The 20405-nt window shown below is 44.7% G+C and overlaps 1 protein-coding gene across 10 annotated transcripts in view; it reads left to right on the top strand.

Annotated features, from left to right (window-relative positions):
* Cpeb3 (cytoplasmic polyadenylation element binding protein 3) overlaps window positions 1–18453 on the top strand; it is a 189721-nt gene extending 171268 nt beyond the window's left edge. For all 10 annotated transcript variants that reach the window (XM_037206527.1, XM_028882888.2, XM_028882885.2 and 7 more), the window contains one exon: window positions 14674–18453. In XM_037206527.1, coding sequence (XP_037062422.1) covers window positions 14674–14901 — 228 coding nt within the window. In that variant the 3' untranslated portion in view covers window positions 14902–18453. The remainder of the gene's footprint in view (window positions 1–14673) is intronic.
* Window positions 18454–20405: the final 1952 nt, after the last annotated feature.

The raw sequence follows: 20405 nt of genomic DNA, 5'->3' as shown, positions 1-20405 counted from the left end.
ACAGTATATTAAACCTGAACTTAACATTGGACCTGGCCTGGCCCAGTATCCTTTAGTCTATGACAGGGAAAACTGGATGTTCAGAGAGTTCCGGAAGGTACCTCCCAAGTTAGGGCAGGGCTGCCTCAGCTTTGGGGGCTCCTCAGCCGCGCTGCTCAGCTCAGGCCTAATGTTCTGTTTGTTCATGTGTCTGTCTGTCCCTCTTGTGCTGTGCTAGGGATGGGGGTTCTTCCATTGAAATACATCCCTCACCCTTTGGAACCCAAAGAGTCTTCAGACTCAGTTCTTCCCTGGAATCTTAAATGCTCAAACCTACATTTCAAAATTATAAGTTGGGTGGTGGTGGTGATGCACACTTTTAATCCCAGCACTTGGAAGGCAGAGACAGGTGGATCTCTGTGAGTTTGAGGCTATTCTGGTGCATAGAGTGAGTTCCAGAACAGCTAGGACTATACAAAGAAACCCTGTCTCAAAAAAAAAAAAAAAAAAAAAGTTATGCCCACCTCCATCGTCCCTCTGGAGAGTCATTGCTCTGTTTAAAAGTACTAGCTTGAGCCGGGCGGTGGTGGCGCACGCCTTTAATCCCAGCACTCGGGAGGCAGAGGCAGGCGGATCTCTGTGAGTTCGAGGCCAGCCTGGGCTACCAAGTGAGTTCCAGGAAAGGCGCAAAGCTACACAGAGAAACCCTGTCTCGAAAAAACCAAAAAAAAAAAAAAAAAAAAGTACTAGCTTGAGAATTGACTTTTCCTCCCTTGTGCTGTGATCTTAAGAAAGGTCAGAGGGACCGTGGGGGGGGGCGGGAGTGGGGGTAGTAGCTCACGCCTTTAATCCCAGTACTGGGAAGCAGAGACAGGTAGATGTCTATAAGTTCGAGGCCAGCCTGATCTACAGAGTGAGTTCCAGAACAGGCTCCAAAGCTACACAGAGAAACTTTGTCTCAGGGAAGAAAAAAAATAGGTCAGAGGGTTCTGTGGTAATAAGAACATCAGCTTAAGCACTTCAGGACATTCCAGAGATAAAGGAAAGGGCAGATGAATAGATGGTTTGAGAACTCACTAGTCAACACAGATGTTATTCTGGATTATTGATGAACCTGGCCCACTTAAATTGTGCCTAATCATATGTCCACAGCTGATTATTGTCTTTCCCCCTCTTTTAATGTACCTATGTATAAGGGAAATGCTTAGTTGAATATGTAATTAGAAACATTTGACCCAGGCATCTGACAGCTAACACTGTTTGGATGTTAGCCAAGACACGTAGGTGAAATTTAAAGTCCCCTTTTCATTGTCCACTTAACAGACTGCAGGGTTTTATTTTTCCATCTTGCTTAGAAAGAAATACTTTACCTGTTGGTATCTTTTCTCTGATAAAGAAAAGATTTTGAACTGTAACTGGAATGGAAATTACTATTACATTTTGCTTGTATTCCTTTTAATGGTAGTTTTGAGAGAAAACTGAAATAGTCTAAAATACCTAAGTATAATCAGAGCAAATGATGACCTCTGGGCTCACCTTGTCTATTTTAATGTGTTTTTAGAAGGGATGCTAATGAATGCTTATGGGCTGTGAAAGTCAAGTCTTCTGTGCAGCTCACACCTGGGTCACTGACACATGAGAGACTCCTTCAGTGGAAAAAGGAAACCACTAAAAATGGGCACTCTTCTTATGTAGGCATTTTCCTGCTCTTTTGTCTGCTTTATATGATAATGATAGAACAGTGTCAAGAGTATGCAGGCAGTGGTGGTGCATACCTTTAATCCCAGCACTAGGCAGGTGAACTCTTGTGAGTTCAAGACCAGACTGGTCTACAGAGTAAGTTTGAGGACAGCCAAGATTACACAAAGAAACCTCATCTTTAAAAAAAGAAAGAAAAGAAAGAAAGAAAGAAAGGAAAGAAAAGAAGAAAGTGTATAAAAGTCAGTTGACTCTTACTCCATCTAGCAAAAATCTATGACTGGATTGATGGATTGATACTAGCAATCTGTTTATCAAACTCTGAACCCACCCAAACAATTGGTTAGCACAACTTGGTCATGTCTCCTGGAAACCTCTACACTGGGTTTGGAGACTTGGACAGTGTCACACAGTGAACACTGGGTAGTCTCTGTCATTTCTGCTCATAAAAGCTTTTTTACTAGTGAAAAGGATATAGACCAGAATCAGCTAATGTAAGGTCTTCACATGCCTACTGACAGACCTTTTTCTGGTGTGCAAGCGTGCGCGCGCGTGCGCGCGCGCGCGCACACACACACACACACACACACATATAGTTGGCATCAGGTTGTGTTCCTCAGTCATTCTTCACCTGCTTTATTGAGCCAGCGTCTTTTAGTAAACCTGGAGCTCACCAATCCCAGCTAATCTGGCTAGCCAGCTTGTTCCAAGGAGCCCATGTCTCTGCCTGCCAAATACTGGGATTACAGGCAGTTGCCATACCTGCTCAGCCTTTGCATGACCTTGTGAGAGCCAAAATTCAGTCCTCACAGTCATTCAACATGAACTTTATCCACTGAGCCATCTCCCCAGCTCTTACTATATATCTTCAAAGAACAGTAGTCTCCCCCAACCCCAGTGTGTGTGTGTGTATGTGCATGCATGTGTGTATGCATGTGTGTATGCATGCGTGTGTGTGTGTGTGTGTGTGTGTGTGTGTGTGTGTGTAGAGAGAGAGAGAGAGAGAGAAGGAGAGAGAGAGGAGAGGAGAGAGTGAATGTTTGAAAATTGCAAATCAGTATCAGTATTTAGTAGCACTGATAACACACTGGTTCTGTGACTCTGGTTGGTGTTGGAGATTTTCTGGGAGTTGTTCATTAAAGGCTATAATTAGAATTTTGGGTGATGAAGGGAATCACATATTTCAGACAAGGGGTAAATTTGTTGGTTTTTCAGTTTTTAAGCAGGAGGAGGACTCTGGGAAGGCAGGTCTGTCCTGTCCAGGGTGTTACTATTGTTAGTTCCTCTAATCTACCATATCCCAAAGTGTGCTCCATAAAACCTGAGTCTCTAGGGACTTGTTTAAAATTTATCTTATGTTTAAAAATCTGTTTGTGCATCAAAAAAAGTTTGAAAATGCTTGTTCAAAGAAGTTAGGTAAATAGTTTATCTAGGACATATTAGGACCTTTCTCATGCTAACCTTCATTTTGAAGATCCAAAAAAGAGGCACGTTTTCACACAAATAATTTTCCTATTATAAATTAAGTTTTTAAATTAGCATATAACATATAATAATTTCATTGTGACATTTTCATACTTTTCTATGATTTTTTATCATAGGACTCTTCGTAGATATATCATATATGGAGAATAATGTTCTAGGGAAAATACTGTTTTCAACTTTTTTTCCTCCCATGTTCAAATTACATGAGTCACACAATTTAATACACAACTGGTTATTTTTTCTTCCTCGATCCTTTTCTTTTCCTAAGTGTGTTTAACCTGACAAGGCTTTTGTAGCTACAGATGATTTGAGTAAGACAAAGGTATTGTGGGCATGTCTGTGATGATTGACAGGTCATTGAAGATGTAGTTGATAATCCTTTAGTATTTATGACTTGTGTGGTATTAAAGATCAACACAGGGCCTCTTGAATGTCAGGCAAGTATTTTACTCCTGAACTGCATCCCCAGCCCCCCAATTTCTCTTTTCTTTGGTTACTTGAGATTATCTGGTACTTTTTTTTTTCAAAGCATCTACAATGGCCCTGTATTATTTTCAAATGCATTTATTCCTTGATAATTTCATGTGTGTATATAATACGAGCTGCCCTGCATGTGCTGGCATTGAACTTGGGTCCTCTAGAAGCGTACTACACATTGTTAACCACTGGGCCATCTCTCTGCCCACATAGTTATAATGCGTTGTAGCTGCTTTGCCCATTGGTGTCCTCTTCCTCTCACTTCCTTTTCATCCAAAGTCCCTCTGTCCATATTCTTTTTGAGACCTGGAGGATCTCATCTATCCCCAGCTAGCCTCAATCTTATTGGTAACCAAAGCTCCTCTTGAACTTCTGATGCTTCCTGCCTCCGCCTCATTAGTGTTGAGATTACAGGCATGTGCCACCATAGTTGGTTTATGTGCTGGGGACCAAACCCAGAACTCTCTGCGGGCTATTCACATACTCTACCAACTGAGCTACATCCCTAACCCCTAAAATGTCTTATTTAAGAAAATAAAATTTATAATACCACTGACAAATAATATTTCCTTTACTACTTTATATTGAGGGCTAGAGAGACTGAGTTTCAATTAACAACGTTGGGCTTTTTGAATACTCTGGCTTAAAGAACATTGTAATAGTACATACTGTTTGTTTTCGTGCTTTTAAAATCACCTCTTTCTCATTTAATGAGATGCCATCCTTTGTCCCTTTCTTCACAAGCACCTTAAGTAGTTTACATATTTAATCTCTTTTACTTCTCTCTCTTTACTGGAAACATCAAGTCTGAATTTGCTGAAGACTGAAAGGCATTGTATTTTTAGCTACTTGAAGATTAAGATGACCCAGCAGCCATACTAAGTGAAGTGTTGATATTACAGTTTGTCCCTGGCCAGTCACAGCTGGAATATATAAAATGACCCAATAGCAAAAAGTGTGAGGACTCTGGGACCTTGTTTTGGATGATTTCTGCCGGGATCTGTGGTCTGGACTCCTGTAACTCAGGCTGTATCTCACTGCTGTGGTCTCTGCTGGGGTCTATGGTCTGGACTCCTGTAACTCAGGCTGTGTCTCACTGCTGTGGTCTCTGCTGGGATCCGTGGTCTGGGCTCCTGTGTCTCACTGCTGTGGTCTCTGCTGGGATCCATGGTCTGGGCTCCTGTAACCTGGCCTTGTCTCAACACTATTACTGTCCCAGCCTGTTCTGGCTCAAAAGCCTCCCAGATATGGCTGTGTCTAATTGGGCCCTTGGGGAGGAACCAGTACCCTAACCCAAGGAGTCATTCTAACCTGGACTTCCTTTCAAATACCGAGACTCTCACACCTTTGATTAGAAAGTCTTTTTCAAGGGAATTTATTTGTGTAGTCAAATGAGATTTTAGAATGGTGTGGAACCTTTCTGTCAAGGCTCTCTTTGCTAGTTGTGAACTCTGGCTTCTCTTCAACTGTCTTTCTGGGTCTCAGGACTTGTGGTCACTTTTAGTGTGAATACCCTGTTGTAGCATGATCAACATGTTCTTCTCGCTGTGCACAGTAGTGCAGGTCTTCCGGCTTCTCAGGAGGCTGAGGCAGAAGAGTCACAAGTTTGAAGGCAGCCTGGGCAGCACAGTGAGATGCAGTATCAAACGAACGTTTTCTTTCCGGTTCATATTTGGGTGTAGACGGGGCTCCTGGGATGACTAGTCAGCAAAAGAGCATCGTCCTTTTCCTAGCTGCTTACTTTAACAGAGCCCTGGGGATCTGCAAACTTCCAGGTAGGTGCTGTCAGCCAGCTGGCTGTCTCTCGGTGAGGGCTTGTTCTTCCGTGGAGGGAGGAGCTGGCAGAAGCCCCTCCTGCAGTGAAGGAAACAGGCTGAGTTGACTCAGCTGAAGTGCTCTGTGCCTAGATACCATTTCGAACAAATGTCTTTGTCCTCCACCTGGTATAGATTTTGTTCCTGGTCCTTGGGTGAAGGTTGATTCATGTTCACATTTCAGTCCCATTCCCAAACAGCATGGAGATGCCAGGCCGGCGGGCTCACCCGGGTGCCATGTGGGACTCTACTAGCTGTCCTTTCTGTCTGTCATGAACCAGGATTGCCACCAGGGCTGATGACCCGAGCTCCATCCCTGGGACCCACATGGTGGAAGGAGACAGTCAGATACCACGAGTTGTTCTCTGACCTCCGTGCGCACGCCATGGTGCGCACACACACGTGAATTTTTAAAATGTAAGGTTTTTAAAGGCGTGATCTTGAGGTCAGAGACCTCACAGACCTCCACACTCATAAAGCATGGTGGAGGCGTTGGCACGGGACACTGCTGTGCGTCATACATTTTGAACTATTGGGATGACGTCAGGATCCTTTTAAACCTTTCACCGCCTAGCATCTCAGAATGTAAAAAATGGTAAGGACTATCCTTTATAAAGCAAAAGAAAATAAAATTCAAACTATTCCCCTCTAGATTTTTTTCAGTCTACCCCAGGACATCTCTAAAATTAATAGCTGAATTTGCTATATCTGGAAGGTTGTGGGTGATTTTTGTTGCTAGCAAAAATCTATTTGCACATCGTTGCTTTCATTTCTTAGGTATCTGCCATCTGCTTTTGAAGCTGCAGGATTTCAGCTCACAGACAGGTGACACTAAGCATTCTATTTAGCTATTCCTGGTACAGCCTATGGATGGGGAACCGGCGTTAGCACTGTGGTGGGCGTGGTAGTCACTGGGAGTATTAATAAGGTGGCTGTAGTTTTTTAGGTCGGGATATATAATCTGTGATTCAAGCCAAGAAAATTTTGAGTGCATGTGTTAAAGGCTTTGGGTGCTCCCATTAAATGATTTTTCCAAGAAGACATGTTGCTCTGAGTGTAGAAAATGGCCTAAGGAGCTAGAACCTTCATGGAACACCCCAGTCACAGTAAGGCCAATCTGGAGATAGGAACCATGATACCTAATCCTTAACTCTGGAACACTTTTCAATTGTTTTGAACTTCAGGTATTAAACACTGCCCTTCTCCTAGCCCTCATACAGTGTATTTAAAGAACCCGATGCATTCCTTCTTATGTCCAGCAGTCTCTACTTTTCCGTCAGTGGCTTTGGTGAAGATGACTTCTCAAAGGCTTGGCAGACCTGTGTGAGTTTGAGCTGAGACATTCTAAGTGGGTCCTGTCAGAGCACGAAGGTCCCAGCTGAGCTGCTTCAGTGAAGCCGCTGTCAGAATTGTTCCGTTTGAGAAGATAAGTTGTTCCGAGTTTCTCAAGCCTCAGGAAGCCCTTTCATTTTGTTTTAAATTATATGTATGAGTGTGTTTCTGTGGGGGGTAAATATGCATGTGAGTGTAGTGCCCATGGAGGCCAGAAGAGGAAGGCGGATCCCTTGGAGCTGAATTTACAAGCGGTTGTGAGCCATCTGTGGGTACTAGGAATTAAACTCAGGTCCTCTGCAAGAGCATCAAGTGCCCTTACTGCAGAGCCAGCTCTTCAGCCCCAGGAACTTATTTTTAAATGGTAGACTTAGGATGCTTCCTTTGGCCAGAGAAAGCATACTAACATCGCAGTTGAGAAATGCTTGTCCTGATTGTATCATATATCCACAGTCCTCCTAACGAATATCTTGACTAGGAAATGTTGAATCATATCTGTCTCGGTTGTCAGCTCTGGTTAGCTTGGGTCTGTTGTATTTGCCTTCAACTATTAAAGATTTTGTGTTGGCAGCTTGTTTATGTTATCATCAGCTGATTTTCTGCATCTCTCTCACTGGCAACTTCCATACATGTTCTGAACCTATCCAAGTTAAATAAATTTCAAAATTAGTTCTACCTCTTCAGCTACTATAATTCATTCCTGGAGCTATTGGAGAGACTCTTTCTGACAGAGACATGTGGTGTGTCAAGCTCACATTCACAGTATCGCTTGGGAGGCCTAAAGCTGGAGTTTATGCTTCTTTTTAAGACAAGAGTCCCAATGTATAGCCTAAGCTAGCCAGGGTGGCTTTGAACTCACAGAGATCTGCCTGCCTCTGAGAGTCTGTGCTTTCAGTCCTGGAAGTACTGTGGCCATCTAAAGCCATGCTGCAGCTGTCTCTGTCCAGAACTGTTGTCTCCTTTGGTAGCATCACATAGGATCTCCCAGTGAGTCTGGTCCCTCTGACAACGTCCTTTCCAAAGCAGGATGCTCCGAATGGAAAGAGTTGATGGTTCCAACCAAGAGTGTGGCTAGTTTTCCCGTCATTTGGTTAAAGCCTTGTCTCTAGCAATAAAGCACAGCAATGTCTTAGCTCCTCATTTCTTGTTCCCTCATCTCTGAGCCCTAGAGAGACAACAAACACCCACTACCTCTACTACCCGGTAGTTCACCCCTGCAGAGTGATATGTGTCCAGGTGAAAATGAAGGACCCCACTTCAGAGCTCTGTTTCCCATTTGAGTGGACTCCAGCCTTCCTCGCACTCACTCCTCATGATCACATGCCTCCAGGTTCTCTTGCGGAACCTCTGTTTGATGTGTTTCTTTTAAGCACAGAGGTGGTGTTGTCTTTGTCTCTTTCCGCACATACACGAGGGGGCTCTGAGTAGTGTCCCACAGTCTTTCCCACCCATGATCTCCATACCCTTGCTTTCCGCCTCTCCCCGTCTGTGCACTCCCATGTATATGCACACGTTAGGTCGTCTTCAGGTGCCTTCCTCTGTCACTCCCCACCACGCTTTTTAGTCTCTAAGTTCAGTCTCTCACTGAACCAAGAGCTCACTGTTTCTGCTCCACTGGTTGGCCAGAGAGCCCTTCCCCACCCACCTGCACCATCTGCCAGCACTGGACTCACAGATACATGCCTGGCTTTTATGTGAGTATTGGGCATCTGAACTCAAGTGTGCATGTTTGTGCAATAGGCGCTTGGCCAGCTGAGCTAACCACCCCACCCCCACCCAATTTCCTTCTTAAAATCTTTGGCAAATCTCACAATTAGGTTTCTCTTCTTGTTGGCTTCCTCCTATTTCCAATTCATGCCAGCATGACCCTATCTGCCCTGTAAGGCTTATACCTTGTGTTTGTGCTGTCAACTTTTGTGACCAGAGACAAGTCTTCCGTTCATTTCTGTTTAGTTCTGTCTCCTTACTTGGCCTCTTCTCCAGCTTGTCCACTGCACTCTGCCATCTGCAGTCTTCGCTTTTAATTGGCTTCTGTCCAGCCACCTGGAAGCATTCCTACCCTCTCCCAGGGTGGCTAGATATCTGATTGGCTTATTTGAGTGGTAGCTCTCATCAAGGGCGTACAGTCTTTGGCTGCCCTTAATAGAGCTTTTAGACATAAGCCACACTGCAGCTGACCTTGTCCAGTGCCTCGTCTCATTACCACAAACCTGGTCCAGAGAGGGAGAATTCTGCACCTGCCCATGCTCTCTCTGGTGTCTGATCTGCCTCCGAGAGCTACTTAGCCAATTTTTCCACTTGATTTGGGAGGTCAGTATTTTGACTGTTAGAGACAAAGCAAGCATTGAAATCATTTTGTTGATATCTGACACTCTTTTTGTCTCTATAATTCTACATTAGCTAACAGCTACCTGCAGTCCCTAGCTAAGGCTCTGCCTTGGGTCTCGCCTGTAGGAGTGCGTCATCACAACACCACAGCTTGCAGTGTCCTTTGGCCTGGTCGCCCCACGTGGCTGTGAATCTAAATGTTTCTGGATGTCATTCTTTTGTCCTGTTCCTCTGAGTGTCCTGGAAGTAGAGGGTCAGCTTGGTTGTGCGGTCACTTCTGCCTAGACTGTGGTATTTGGGCTTTGGGGTGGTCTAGATCTGTCACATGGTTCCTACCAGGCTGCTGCCATCAGTGTCCTGGCTAAATTGACAGTGACTGGCAGAGAAACCAGCTTCTTTTCTGTTGTGTCTCTTTATCAAGAAGAGTAGAATTAATTTGGATAGTTACCTAAAATACCAGCCAATAGTACAGAAGGTGCTGGGATAAGGCAGAAACTACAGAGAGTTTGGGAATGCCTTTAGGAAACTTTTATGTTATTAGTTCAGTTTCCTATTTTTTATCTTGTTTGGCTATACATGTTCATGTGTGTACTGTGTGTGTGTGTGTGTGTGTGTGTGTGTGTGTGAGAGAGAGAGAGAGAGAGAGAGAGAGAGAGAGAGTGTTTGAGTATGTGTGTGTGTGTGTGTGTGTGTGTGTGTGTGTGTGTGTGTGTGAAGGCCAGAGGTTGATGTTGGAGTGTTAGTTACTCTGCACCTTATTTTTTAAGATAGTTATTATCCAATAGCTGTCCTATCCTGAAGAATCTAACTCTAGTACCTAATATGTTCCTAGCCGTAAAAGGAATGGGAGAAGGGGAGAGGAGAGAGATGGCTTGGCAGTTAAGAGCACTAACTGATGTTCCAGAGGACCTGGGTTCAATTCCCAGGCCGTCCAGTGTCTGATCATGCCAGAGTTTGAAAAAAAAAAAAAAAAAAAAGGAAGAAGAGAGACACATGACCCCTCTATTCTCTCCTTTCAGACAGCAAGCCCCGAGAGCTGCTGTCCCTTCGTCCATGTTGAGATGACCCGTGCCTGGCTCTTAGGAGATGGAGGCAGAAGATCAGGAGTTTGGGTCATTCTGGGAATCATACTCAGGCCCTATACTTGTACGACACTGATTTTATCAGCTGAGCCGCCCGTCTGGCCTCAGAAGCTGTTTCAGAGCAACATTATTTTAGATAAGAGCTGTGTCTTCTCTTCCATTGTTCAGTGATATTCAGTGAGCCTATAAATATCAGTCACATGGGTAAATCCATTTTGAACAAAATAATCGCCCTCCTGTAGTAGCATGGGACAATCTAAACATCAGTGTCCTTCACGGAGGGTTTCTCTTTCGTGGAAGTCTCTGCACTTTAGATCAACACCTTCCATACAGGTGTCCATAGAGGCTTTGTAGTCAGCTCTGCTCACCCAAATGGAAGGAGGTCGGGGACGTCTTCTGGAAAGCCTCTCAGAGTTCAGTATTGCCCAAAAGTTGTATGTTTATTTGGGAACAGGTGCTGTATTTAGACTCCTATTGAGTGCCATTAATGAAGTAAAAATAAAAATGATGAGAATTCACAGACTTAAAGGGCAGTTGGAAGGCTGTAGGAGTGAGAGTTTGAAAGGGTGACAGGAAGTGAAGACTGTATTGTGCTGTATCATCTGACCTGACAGGGGCGTCATGCCTCCTGATTACCAGGGGACAGAAGGCACACTACATTCCAGCAAGGAGTGCGTGTGTGTGTGTGTGTGTGTGTGTGTGTGTGTGTGTGCATGTGTATGTGCATGCTTGCATGCATGTGTGCATGTTGAGATGGACTCTTGTAGCTCAGAATAACCTCAAATCCCTGATCTTCTGCCTCCATCTCCTAAGTGCGGGGGTTACGGGCACACGTGTGACCACACCTGGTACAGCACAACATGACCTTTTAAAGATCAAAAGTCAAGGTGTCTTAGAATCAAAAGGGAGAAATGCCTGACCTCTGAAACTTCAGACTAAGGGAGGAAACTGCTGCAGCCGATAATAAGGCATCAGCTGTGGCTGGCATGAAGGGCTTCACGGCAGCTCTTGCGAAGAGCTGACACGATGCTGCAGACCCTAACACCCTTTGCAGATGTGCAGTACACAAGCGACCTGCTTTTCTCTATCAGAGACGTTGTCCAAAAAGTGACTAGACCATGGAGGCTGAATCCAGAATATTTAAAAAATTCCCCAACTTAACAATAGAGTGACAGCCCACTTAAAATGGAGAGATTTGAAAGGCCTTTCTCCAGCTAGGACATATGCATGGCCATGCTTGGAGTAGGCGTGCATACCTGTCATTCATAGCCCTGAGAACACCAAGACAGTTGGGTCATGGGTTCAAAGCCAAATACTGAAAGCCTATCTTTAAAAAAAAAAAAAAAAGGACAATATGCAGATAAAAAGAAGCTAAATAGCCTCGGTTATTAAGTAAATGCCAATCTTAACCATGTGGGGCACATCCTACCCACCAGGATGGTTATAACCCCACAAATGGAAAGTAAGTATTGACACACAGAGTCTGGGGCTCTGATGCTTAGTGGGTTGGCGTGCAAAATGGTTTATAGCTGTGGAAAAGAACACGGTAGTGCCTCAGAAGCGAGAACATTGACTGGAGAGATGGCTCAGCATTTCAGAGCCCTTGTCCTATAGACATGAGGACCAGAATTTGAGTCCCAGAACCTGCGTCCTAAGTTTCCCCACAGAAATGTCTGCAATTCCAGCTCCAAGGAAGGCTGAAACAGGAGAGTTGCTGGGACTTGCTGGCCTCCAGGTTACCAAGAGACCTCCACACATATACCTGCGCGCACACACACACACACACACACACACACACACACATACACACACACGGTCACGTACATAGACACCTAAAAATACCACAGAAACAAATCTTTCTAAGTTAAAATCATATTGCTGTCTGCCCAACTAAGTTCACCCCCAAGTCTCTACCCTAAACAAACCAGGAACAGCAGCTCTCACCCATGTACATCTCAAGAGGGGTAATCACAGCAGACTCAAGGCAGAAACAACCCAGTGTGTGTCATCGACAGACAAGTGAACAAAATGTGCAAGTTGGGTGAAAACGTGTAATGAAGACAGTTTAGTTACAATGTGCATGATGCAGTGCAGGGACGGAACCCAGAGCCCTCTGTGTGCAGCGTGGGTGAACCTTAAAACCTCAGAAAGGTCAAAGAAGCCCGAGGAACAGGTCTCATAGCATGCGATTCATTCTGTGGAGTACCCAGAATAGTAAAATGTAGAGAAGGAATATAGAGTGGTCCCCAAGGGTGGAGAAGTAGGTAACTGGTGGATCCAGGACTTCCTGTTGAGGTGGTAGAAACATTTTGTAACCTTAGGTAGTGTCTGCCCACAGTATGAATGTATTGAGTAGCACTGACTTATTCACTTTAAAATTGTTGATTTGGCCAGACATGGTGGCTGACACCTTTAATCTGGGCATTCTGAGTCTGGAGGGCCTCTATGAATTTGAGGCCTATCTGGTCTACATAGCAAGTTCTAGGCCAGTCAGAGCTACGTAGTGAAACCCAGTGACACACCTCCTCTAACAAGAGCACACCCCTTCACAAGGACACACCTCCTAATCCTTCCAAAACAGTTCATCAGCTGGGGACCGAGCATACAAATAAAAGGGTTGACTTGGGGAGATGGCACAATAAGTAAAGTATTTGGCATGCCAGCGTGAGGACCCGAGTTCAGGTCCCATATAGTCCTGTAATCCTAGCACTAGGGTAGCGTGGGGAGGGAGGGCAGGAGGTTCACCGAGCTTACTGACTGCCTGTGGAGTCAGGTTTAGTGGCAGACCTGTCTCAAGGGACTGAAGTCGAGAACAGGACACCGCCCTCTGCACTAGCTTCTTTCTTTACACACTCCTGTGCATATGCGCCGGTGTGCAGAAGTGTGCACGCAACACACACAAATTGTTGTATGCCAGAAAACAGGAGAAGGGGAGGGCAAGCTTGAGCAGTTCAGAGTCCGCACTGGGACGTCACTCGAGAGGGGAGTCCGGGTGACCTGCAGACTGGCTTGAGTTGGGGCCATTGGAGACAGGAAGCAGCTGTTTTGCTGAGGCAGCTCAACTCAGTCCTGTAAGTGGAACAGAACCTTTTGACCAAGGAGAGGAGCTTTGTGGTGGACAGTTTCAATGGCACGTGTATGTGGAGAACTAAACGAGCGAAGACGGAGAACCCGGGGCTCAGTAGATGCTGAGCACTGATGCTGAGCACATCTAAGCAGAGTTTGGCCCGGCTTCAGGAAGCCATAGGAGGTACAGCTGTGCCTACGGGTGTGGGGCAGAGCTCTGGGCGGCCGACTTCACTCACTCATAGGAAATCTATAAAGCAGGACAGGTTTCCCCTCCTGGTGTGCAGATGAGGAGAACAGGTTTCTCATGTGGCCTGGCTGTGAGCTCAGACAGGCTTGACTGCAGTCGTGTTAGTTTATGATGCAGAGATTAATATAGGAGATTTTTAAATCCTACGTGTTCAGACCTCAGCTTCAGGTGTGTGTGTGGGGGGAGCAGTAAAGACATTTCTCCCTGGGTGGCCGAGAGTGTGAGTCTTCTCATGAGCGTCCTCCAGGGGAAATGTCTGGCCAGCAGATGGACCTGTGGACAGGAGCTCACAATGGGAGAAGACTCTAGCCTCTGTGCCCCGCCCCACTTCCTAACTTCCACTCCCTTGGTGATGAGACCCCTGACTCATGCCCTCCTAGAGGCTTCTGGGTCAGACAGTTGACCCATCATTGAAGACCAAGCTCCAGCTGTGGGGCTGCTCTTCCCCAGCGTGGCTCCACCACAGCTGTGGCAGAGACTTGGTCAGCCTCTCCACCTATGTGCTTATTCCTGGTGTTCAAGACAAAGAAATTCACACTTCAGTCTTTTTTTCTAGGCTCTGGGAAAGAGAAACGTGACAAGCAGGTGTTCTCTTCTGTGGTTTTGAAAGGCTTTCTTGCTATGTAGCTTGGTTTCATTTTGGTTCATTAAATGCTCCCTAAAGGGCTGTGATAAACACCCGCTGGTCCAGCTGCCGGTGATGGAGAGAGTAAGATGATAAAGCTCACCCAGACTAGTAGGAAGCCTGCTTCTGCAGTAACGCCTCGGCATGTCCCCTTGTCCCCAGTCCCCTGCAGTCCCCAGGGTCCAGTGTAGCCCTGGCACAGGTTCAAAAGCCTCGCCATCACAACAGAAGCCCCGAACCTCCCTGAGCCTACTGTCTCCTGTCTGGCCTGGTTCCCTGCCTTCTCAGACTTGTAGTCTTTGTCTGAAGAATTCCCCCAGCTGGGATGTTGTTTGTCCTGCACTGGGCTCTGTCCATCCTCGGGAGTTATGGCTGCACAGCTGTGTGTGGGGTTGGACCTTTTACAGATCAGGCAGCCGGTGGAACACACAGAGAGGTTAAGAACTGACTGACCCGATACCGCTTCAGATTTGCAAACGAGGCTAAGGAAGCCTTGCTGAGCCGTTTCCGTTTCCGTCTCTCCTTCTCCGGGTCCAGGTGGAAGTGAAACCATACGTGCTGGATGATCAGATGTGTGACGAGTGCCAGGGCACGCGCTGCGGTGGGAAGTTTGCCCCGTTCTTCTGTGCCAACGTCACCTGTCTGCAGTACTACTGTGAATACTGCTGGGCCAGCATCCACTCCCGAGCCGGCCGAGAGTTCCACAAACCGCTGGTGAAGGAGGGTGGCGACCGCCCTCGGCACGTCCCGTTCCGCTGGAGCTGAGCCCCGGGCGACCCAGCTACAAGTACTGGAGTAGATCACAAGGAGGAAGAGAGGGCACTGCCTCAGGGCTCACGGTGTTCTGGAAATCTGTGCATTCGTTCTCGATTTTTAAAGAAGAAATGGGTCTTTTTATTATTATTATTATCATTTACAGTCATATTACTGAACTCAGCGTCCAGTATAATGCAGAATCGCAGAGTGTGTAACGGTACCCATTTGCACTTTGACTCACAATTTGTCTGCTTGGTACCTTGATTTCTCACACCTGATCTGTCACCTCCACAGTACGTAGACTGCCATTCTCATCAGCGGCCGTCAGGTTGACGTCTGTGACTCTTTGTTTGATGTTGTGGTGTTGTCGCTCTGATTGGTTTTACTGGAGCATGCACTTATTTTCAGAGACGTAGAGAGTCGCCCCTAGGACAAGACTTACCAAAGGTCACACGTGTAAGTAGAGGCCGATGTAGCAAACACTTTACAATCAGCAGTCAGTAGTGGGGGTCATGTAGAGTAAGGATAGCCCTTCATGAAAATAAGTCTGTAGTCGCTCTGTACATGTACGGATACCTCACAAACTGGATCTTTCATTTTCCTTCATGTTTGATTTTTGTTTTGCTGAGGATTTGGGTTAGATCTTTTAGTGTTATGTAAATTTATGCTGCAATAGCTTTTGCTGCTATTAAAATGGTATTGTGGATACCATAATACTCTATTCAGGCTAAGGTATCAATTAACAACAAAAACAAGAACCCAACACACACTTTTGTGGTTTAGGGATAGAGCCAGCTGCCAGAAGGAGAAGAGACCAGAGAGAGCCAGCAGAGGCCGCCGTTCCTGACTGCATGTTTACCTAATGCGGTTGCTGCATGCAATAAATTTTATATCCAATGTCTAGTATAAAACCTTCCCACAATGCACAAATTAAGAATCTATATAAGCTATAAAATACTCATTTTTTTAAAGGATTTTTTTTCATTCAGAGAATTGGTAACCGGTGGGAAGAAGGCATGCCTCCATGGGTGGAATGCTTGTGGACAGGAAGAGCCCGTACCAGGCCGACCATTATCCAGACCAATAGAAACCCTAGTGTAGGATGCTCTTTCGGCAAATCTGTGGACGGTGGACGAAGTACTTGCGGTGCTCTGTTCTATATTGTGCAATTTCTTTTCTATAGTGAAGTGATTATGTCTAACTGTGATCAAATGTAACTGTTAAAAGCCTCTGTGTCAGACATTATGAACTTGACCATTCATAACTGGTATATTATTAAGTAACACATGAGCTCTGAGTTATAACCTCCTAGTGCTCACACCACTTTACATAGCTTCAGACCTTGTCCAGAAAGCCAAAGAGCTCATCTTAGCTTACAAACACTAAGACTATACACAATATCTAGAGATAATTTGTCAGATTGACACTGACGCACATCTTTAAGAAAGCCACGTAAGGGTGACGCTAAAGAAATGGCTGTACCAAGATGGCCTGGGTAGACGTGGCCTTCCGTGTGAGACACTAACTACTAGTTCCCTGGATTTACCCTGTGAAGCTTGAATAGGATGCAGCCCTGATCATGCTACCGTGGACATTCTTTTAGCATTCACTCCTGGGCTGTGGAGAGTACTAGGAACAGCAAGCACGGTGATGCAAGACTGTAAAGCTTTTTAACCCTCCGTCCTTGTCTTGAATTCTGGGGACAATCTGACCGGATGCACACTGCAGAGTAGGTTTGTCGCTGAGTCTTTTGGGCTGTGATCTCCTTGTACCGTCTGGAAGTTAGTGTGGCTTGTTTTTTTTAGTTGTAGCTTGTTCTTTTTGTCTCTCTAGTGTTCAGTTGTGAATACTGGCTCTCCAGCTACAGTTTGTTTTCAAAAAAGGAGAAACAAAATAGTTTTTTACTGAATTAAAAGATGCCTATTAGATCCCTCCCCCTTGGGGGTTTTCTCTGGGCCTTTTGGGAATCATTGCTTTTCTGCGGCCCAGGTGTGGTTTGGTTTGGTTTGGTTTTTTCCTTTTTTTTTTTTTTTTTTTCTATGTTTGTGTTTTATTTTTTTTCATCTGTATGGGAAATTTTGTTACGCACTACTACTTTTTATATTCTAGAACGTTTTCAAAAGTTGGCTGATTTTTGTTTGTTTGTTTTTAAGGAAAAAGGCATGCTTTCTGACTGACCTGATCTTTTGCAATACCTCAATTTTGAAATATAGGAAAGAAAAATGATATTTTCTAAGTAAGTTTATTCAGAAAATATATATTAATTTAATTCTGCAAGAAAATGATTTAACAGATGGGTAACTTTATTTTTTTCATGCTTATTTGTGTTTTTTGAAAATGAAGAAGTTAGAGCTTTATAACTATAATATTAAAGATCATATCTAACCTACAGAAATCTACCTAATTATGTGAAAGATGCAGATGTTTGGAAGAAGCACCCCTCTTTCATGTACTAAAATAACCCTGAGCTCTAGAGAAGCCGGAAGACTGTGCAGCGTGAACTAACGCGGAGGCCACAGTGTCGTGGAGACCAGGTTGTAAGAGAGACTCCACTTGGTGCTGAGAGCTGTGACTAGGTGATGAAACTACTTTCCCTTCATTTGTATATTTATAATCAAGTGTTGATTGTGCGACTGACCAGGATTGTGAAAGAGTTCTTCTGTTTGTATTTTTTTAAAGAGAACTTTTTTAGTTTATTAAATTATAACATGTTCCCTTTTGTTTTTGTAAATAAATGTGCCCCTCCCCCCAAGTTCTTAATGTTATATTAAAAGAGAGGGTCCTTCAAAAAAATTATTTTTTAAAACACAGAGGTGTTCTGCCCTGCAGCTTGACTGGGAAGCCCCTGGTAACACAGGTCCTGCCGTGGCCTTTCCTTGATGGGACACTTGAACTAGTGGATTTTTTGAAGGCTGTAACTAACCTCGATTCTTTGTTGTTACGTGCAATACTGTTTGTACTGTTTGTATAAAAAATAGAAAAAAAAAAGAAAAGAAAAAAGGCATAAATCTTTATTGCAGATTTATTTTCATTGCAGACTTTAGACATTGTGACTCACAGAACTCATTTTCTACTGTCAAATACGTACCTTTTCCTCATGCTGGTATTTTTTCAATAGTAACGTAGCCTTTGTACTGAGACAAATTTTCATTGTTATTTTTAGAAAGATTTTTTGCTAAGAAAAAAATTAAACATATTTACATATTTTTCATTTTATTTCGTATTTTCTTTAAGGAGTGCTTTCTCAATCATTACTAGAGTTGTTTCTGGGAGGGACTTTCATATCTGGTCAACGTCATAATATTATTTTGTATTTTTACTTGGAATAAATTAATTTTATGATGCTAATTCTTTAAAAGTTTATTTTTTTCATTTTCAGTTATTTTTGAAGCTAAAACCTTTGTAATATTGTTACTAAAGTGTCTAGTTTTTTGAAATGCAAAGCTTTATGTATTAACTTGCTGATGTGGTTTACAGTAGTGGCAGTGATGGGAACGGTTGGTTCTGTAAAGTGACTGGGACTGTGACGGACAATTGGGTAATAAACGACAGTGAGCAGAACGTGCGTGCGGGATCTCGACAAGCCTTTTCCTTTATCACAGTGGGTTAGTGTGAGACTAGGGATGATGTCACAGTACAGGTCTCTCAGGATGTCACAGTGGGTTTATACAACACCAGATGCGGCAAACCCTGTGGTCTGATAATGAAGTCAGCCCTCCTGAACCAGCACTGGGTATGCAGCCAAGCTCGGCCAGCCGTGTCCAGTGCTTTCCCTAAAACTCCTCTTATGTCCAGCGTGTGTGTGTGTGTGTGTGTGTGTGTGTCCCCGTCCGTGTGTCCGTCCGTCCGTCCACCCGCCACCAACTGCTGTCCATGTGTGAGCCGGTGCCTTTCCCTCCCAAATCTTACTCGCATGCACAGTGGTGACGTGAGTGAGAAGACCCCACCTTGTATGTTGCATGACTTGAATGCCTCACCTGACTTGTCCCTGGAAGGGCTGGCGGCAGGCCCCGGGGAAGCACACTCTGTCACCACTCTACGTCACCACTGTCCGCGTGTGAGCTGCGTCTCCCCCACTCCCGCTGTTCTCTGTGATGGCGCCCACCCGCCCCTTGTTTGCCTCTTCTCGTGGTAACACTGGGCTACCCTGTGCATGATCTGTCTGCTTTCCGGCTGCTGCTGCTGCTGCTTCAGCTCCCCCACCCCACCCGCATCCGCACCCCCAGCCCCGCCCCGGCCCCGGGAGGGCATCCACAGTTACTGCAGAGACATCTCCCAGTTACAGAGCTGGTGTTGTGTAAACGGCACATCCGGGGACTCCTCTAGACAGATGGCGCATTTCCGCTAGTTGTCGGTGGCCTCTTGTAGTTCTGTTGAAGTGGCGAGGAGGTTAGTCAATAACTGGGAAAAGTAAGCGTGTGTCCAGAGTCGGCTCTTGGGTTCGCTCTATGTATTCAGTTTTGTAAATAATATATAGATTAGATCAAGTTGTGATGTAAAATTTTAACTCAAATTGGGTCCTATTGGTTGGAATTTTACATTAACTACAAATAAATGATTAGGAACAGAAGAAATTGGGAAAATTCTTGTTTAGTGGTATAAAGATTATGCTTAGATTTCTGCCTATATCTTGTGTTTTATAGCTTGTTAGTGAGGCATGGGCTAATGCAGTGTACTGCATTTATGCAATTAGCAAATAACTGCTAGTTTTCATTTTATCTATTATATTAGCAACAAAGTGGCATTTAACTGGGTAAAGCTCCTACCTAGACATTTGAGTATTGTGACATCTCGGCTTGCAAGGTTTGAATGAAAGGTTAGTCACAGATTAGTGAAAAAAACGTGTCTTTTTGTTAAAACTGGCTTCTTTGTATGGCTCACTCCTCTATCACTGGTTTGTATGCTGTGTCTGCTAACATTTGTTTTCTTTTATAATAACCAAACTTGTCCAACTCAGCTGCCATAGTGTTCCATTCCCACCACAGAGTATTTTAGAATTGATGCTGTTGACTTAATACCCCCGGATGGGTCAAGAAGTGGGGCCTGAGTCCAGCGCTGTTGACTTGGCGTGGATATAGTGGTTCACTGGGACCAGTAGAGAGCCTGGGTGCTAGTACAGGGCACGCTCCTGGACACAGTGCTGTCGGGGTATGAAGTATTAGGTATTTGTATTTTTGCTGTCAAAATGATGGACATGACTTTTAGAGTGTTCACAGCTAAGATCTCTGTATTTGTTTTTCAACTAACAACTAATTTGAACTGTACTGTATCTTTTCCTACCTGTTCTCTTGGATTGTGTTCGCTGGTAACCCTTCCTCTGCCCTGGGGCTTGGACTAATACTGCTTGTACGGATTCGCTACTGTGACTGAACGTGGAGCTCATGCAGCTATCGCTTAACCGCTTAAACTTTGTAGTTTGGACTTTTTCTGTAATAACAACTTATTAAATCTAGTTGTACGAAGCACTGACGCTTGTCATCCTTTGCTACGGGATCTCTCTCCATGTGTTTGTC

This window comes from Peromyscus leucopus, chromosome 1 (assembly GCF_004664715.2).
Source record: "Peromyscus leucopus breed LL Stock chromosome 1, UCI_PerLeu_2.1, whole genome shotgun sequence".
NCBI classification, from domain to species: domain Eukaryota; kingdom Metazoa; phylum Chordata; class Mammalia; order Rodentia; family Cricetidae; genus Peromyscus; species Peromyscus leucopus.
The sequence above is the reverse complement of the archived record's forward strand: the minus strand, read 5'-3'. Positions and strand labels throughout refer to the sequence as shown.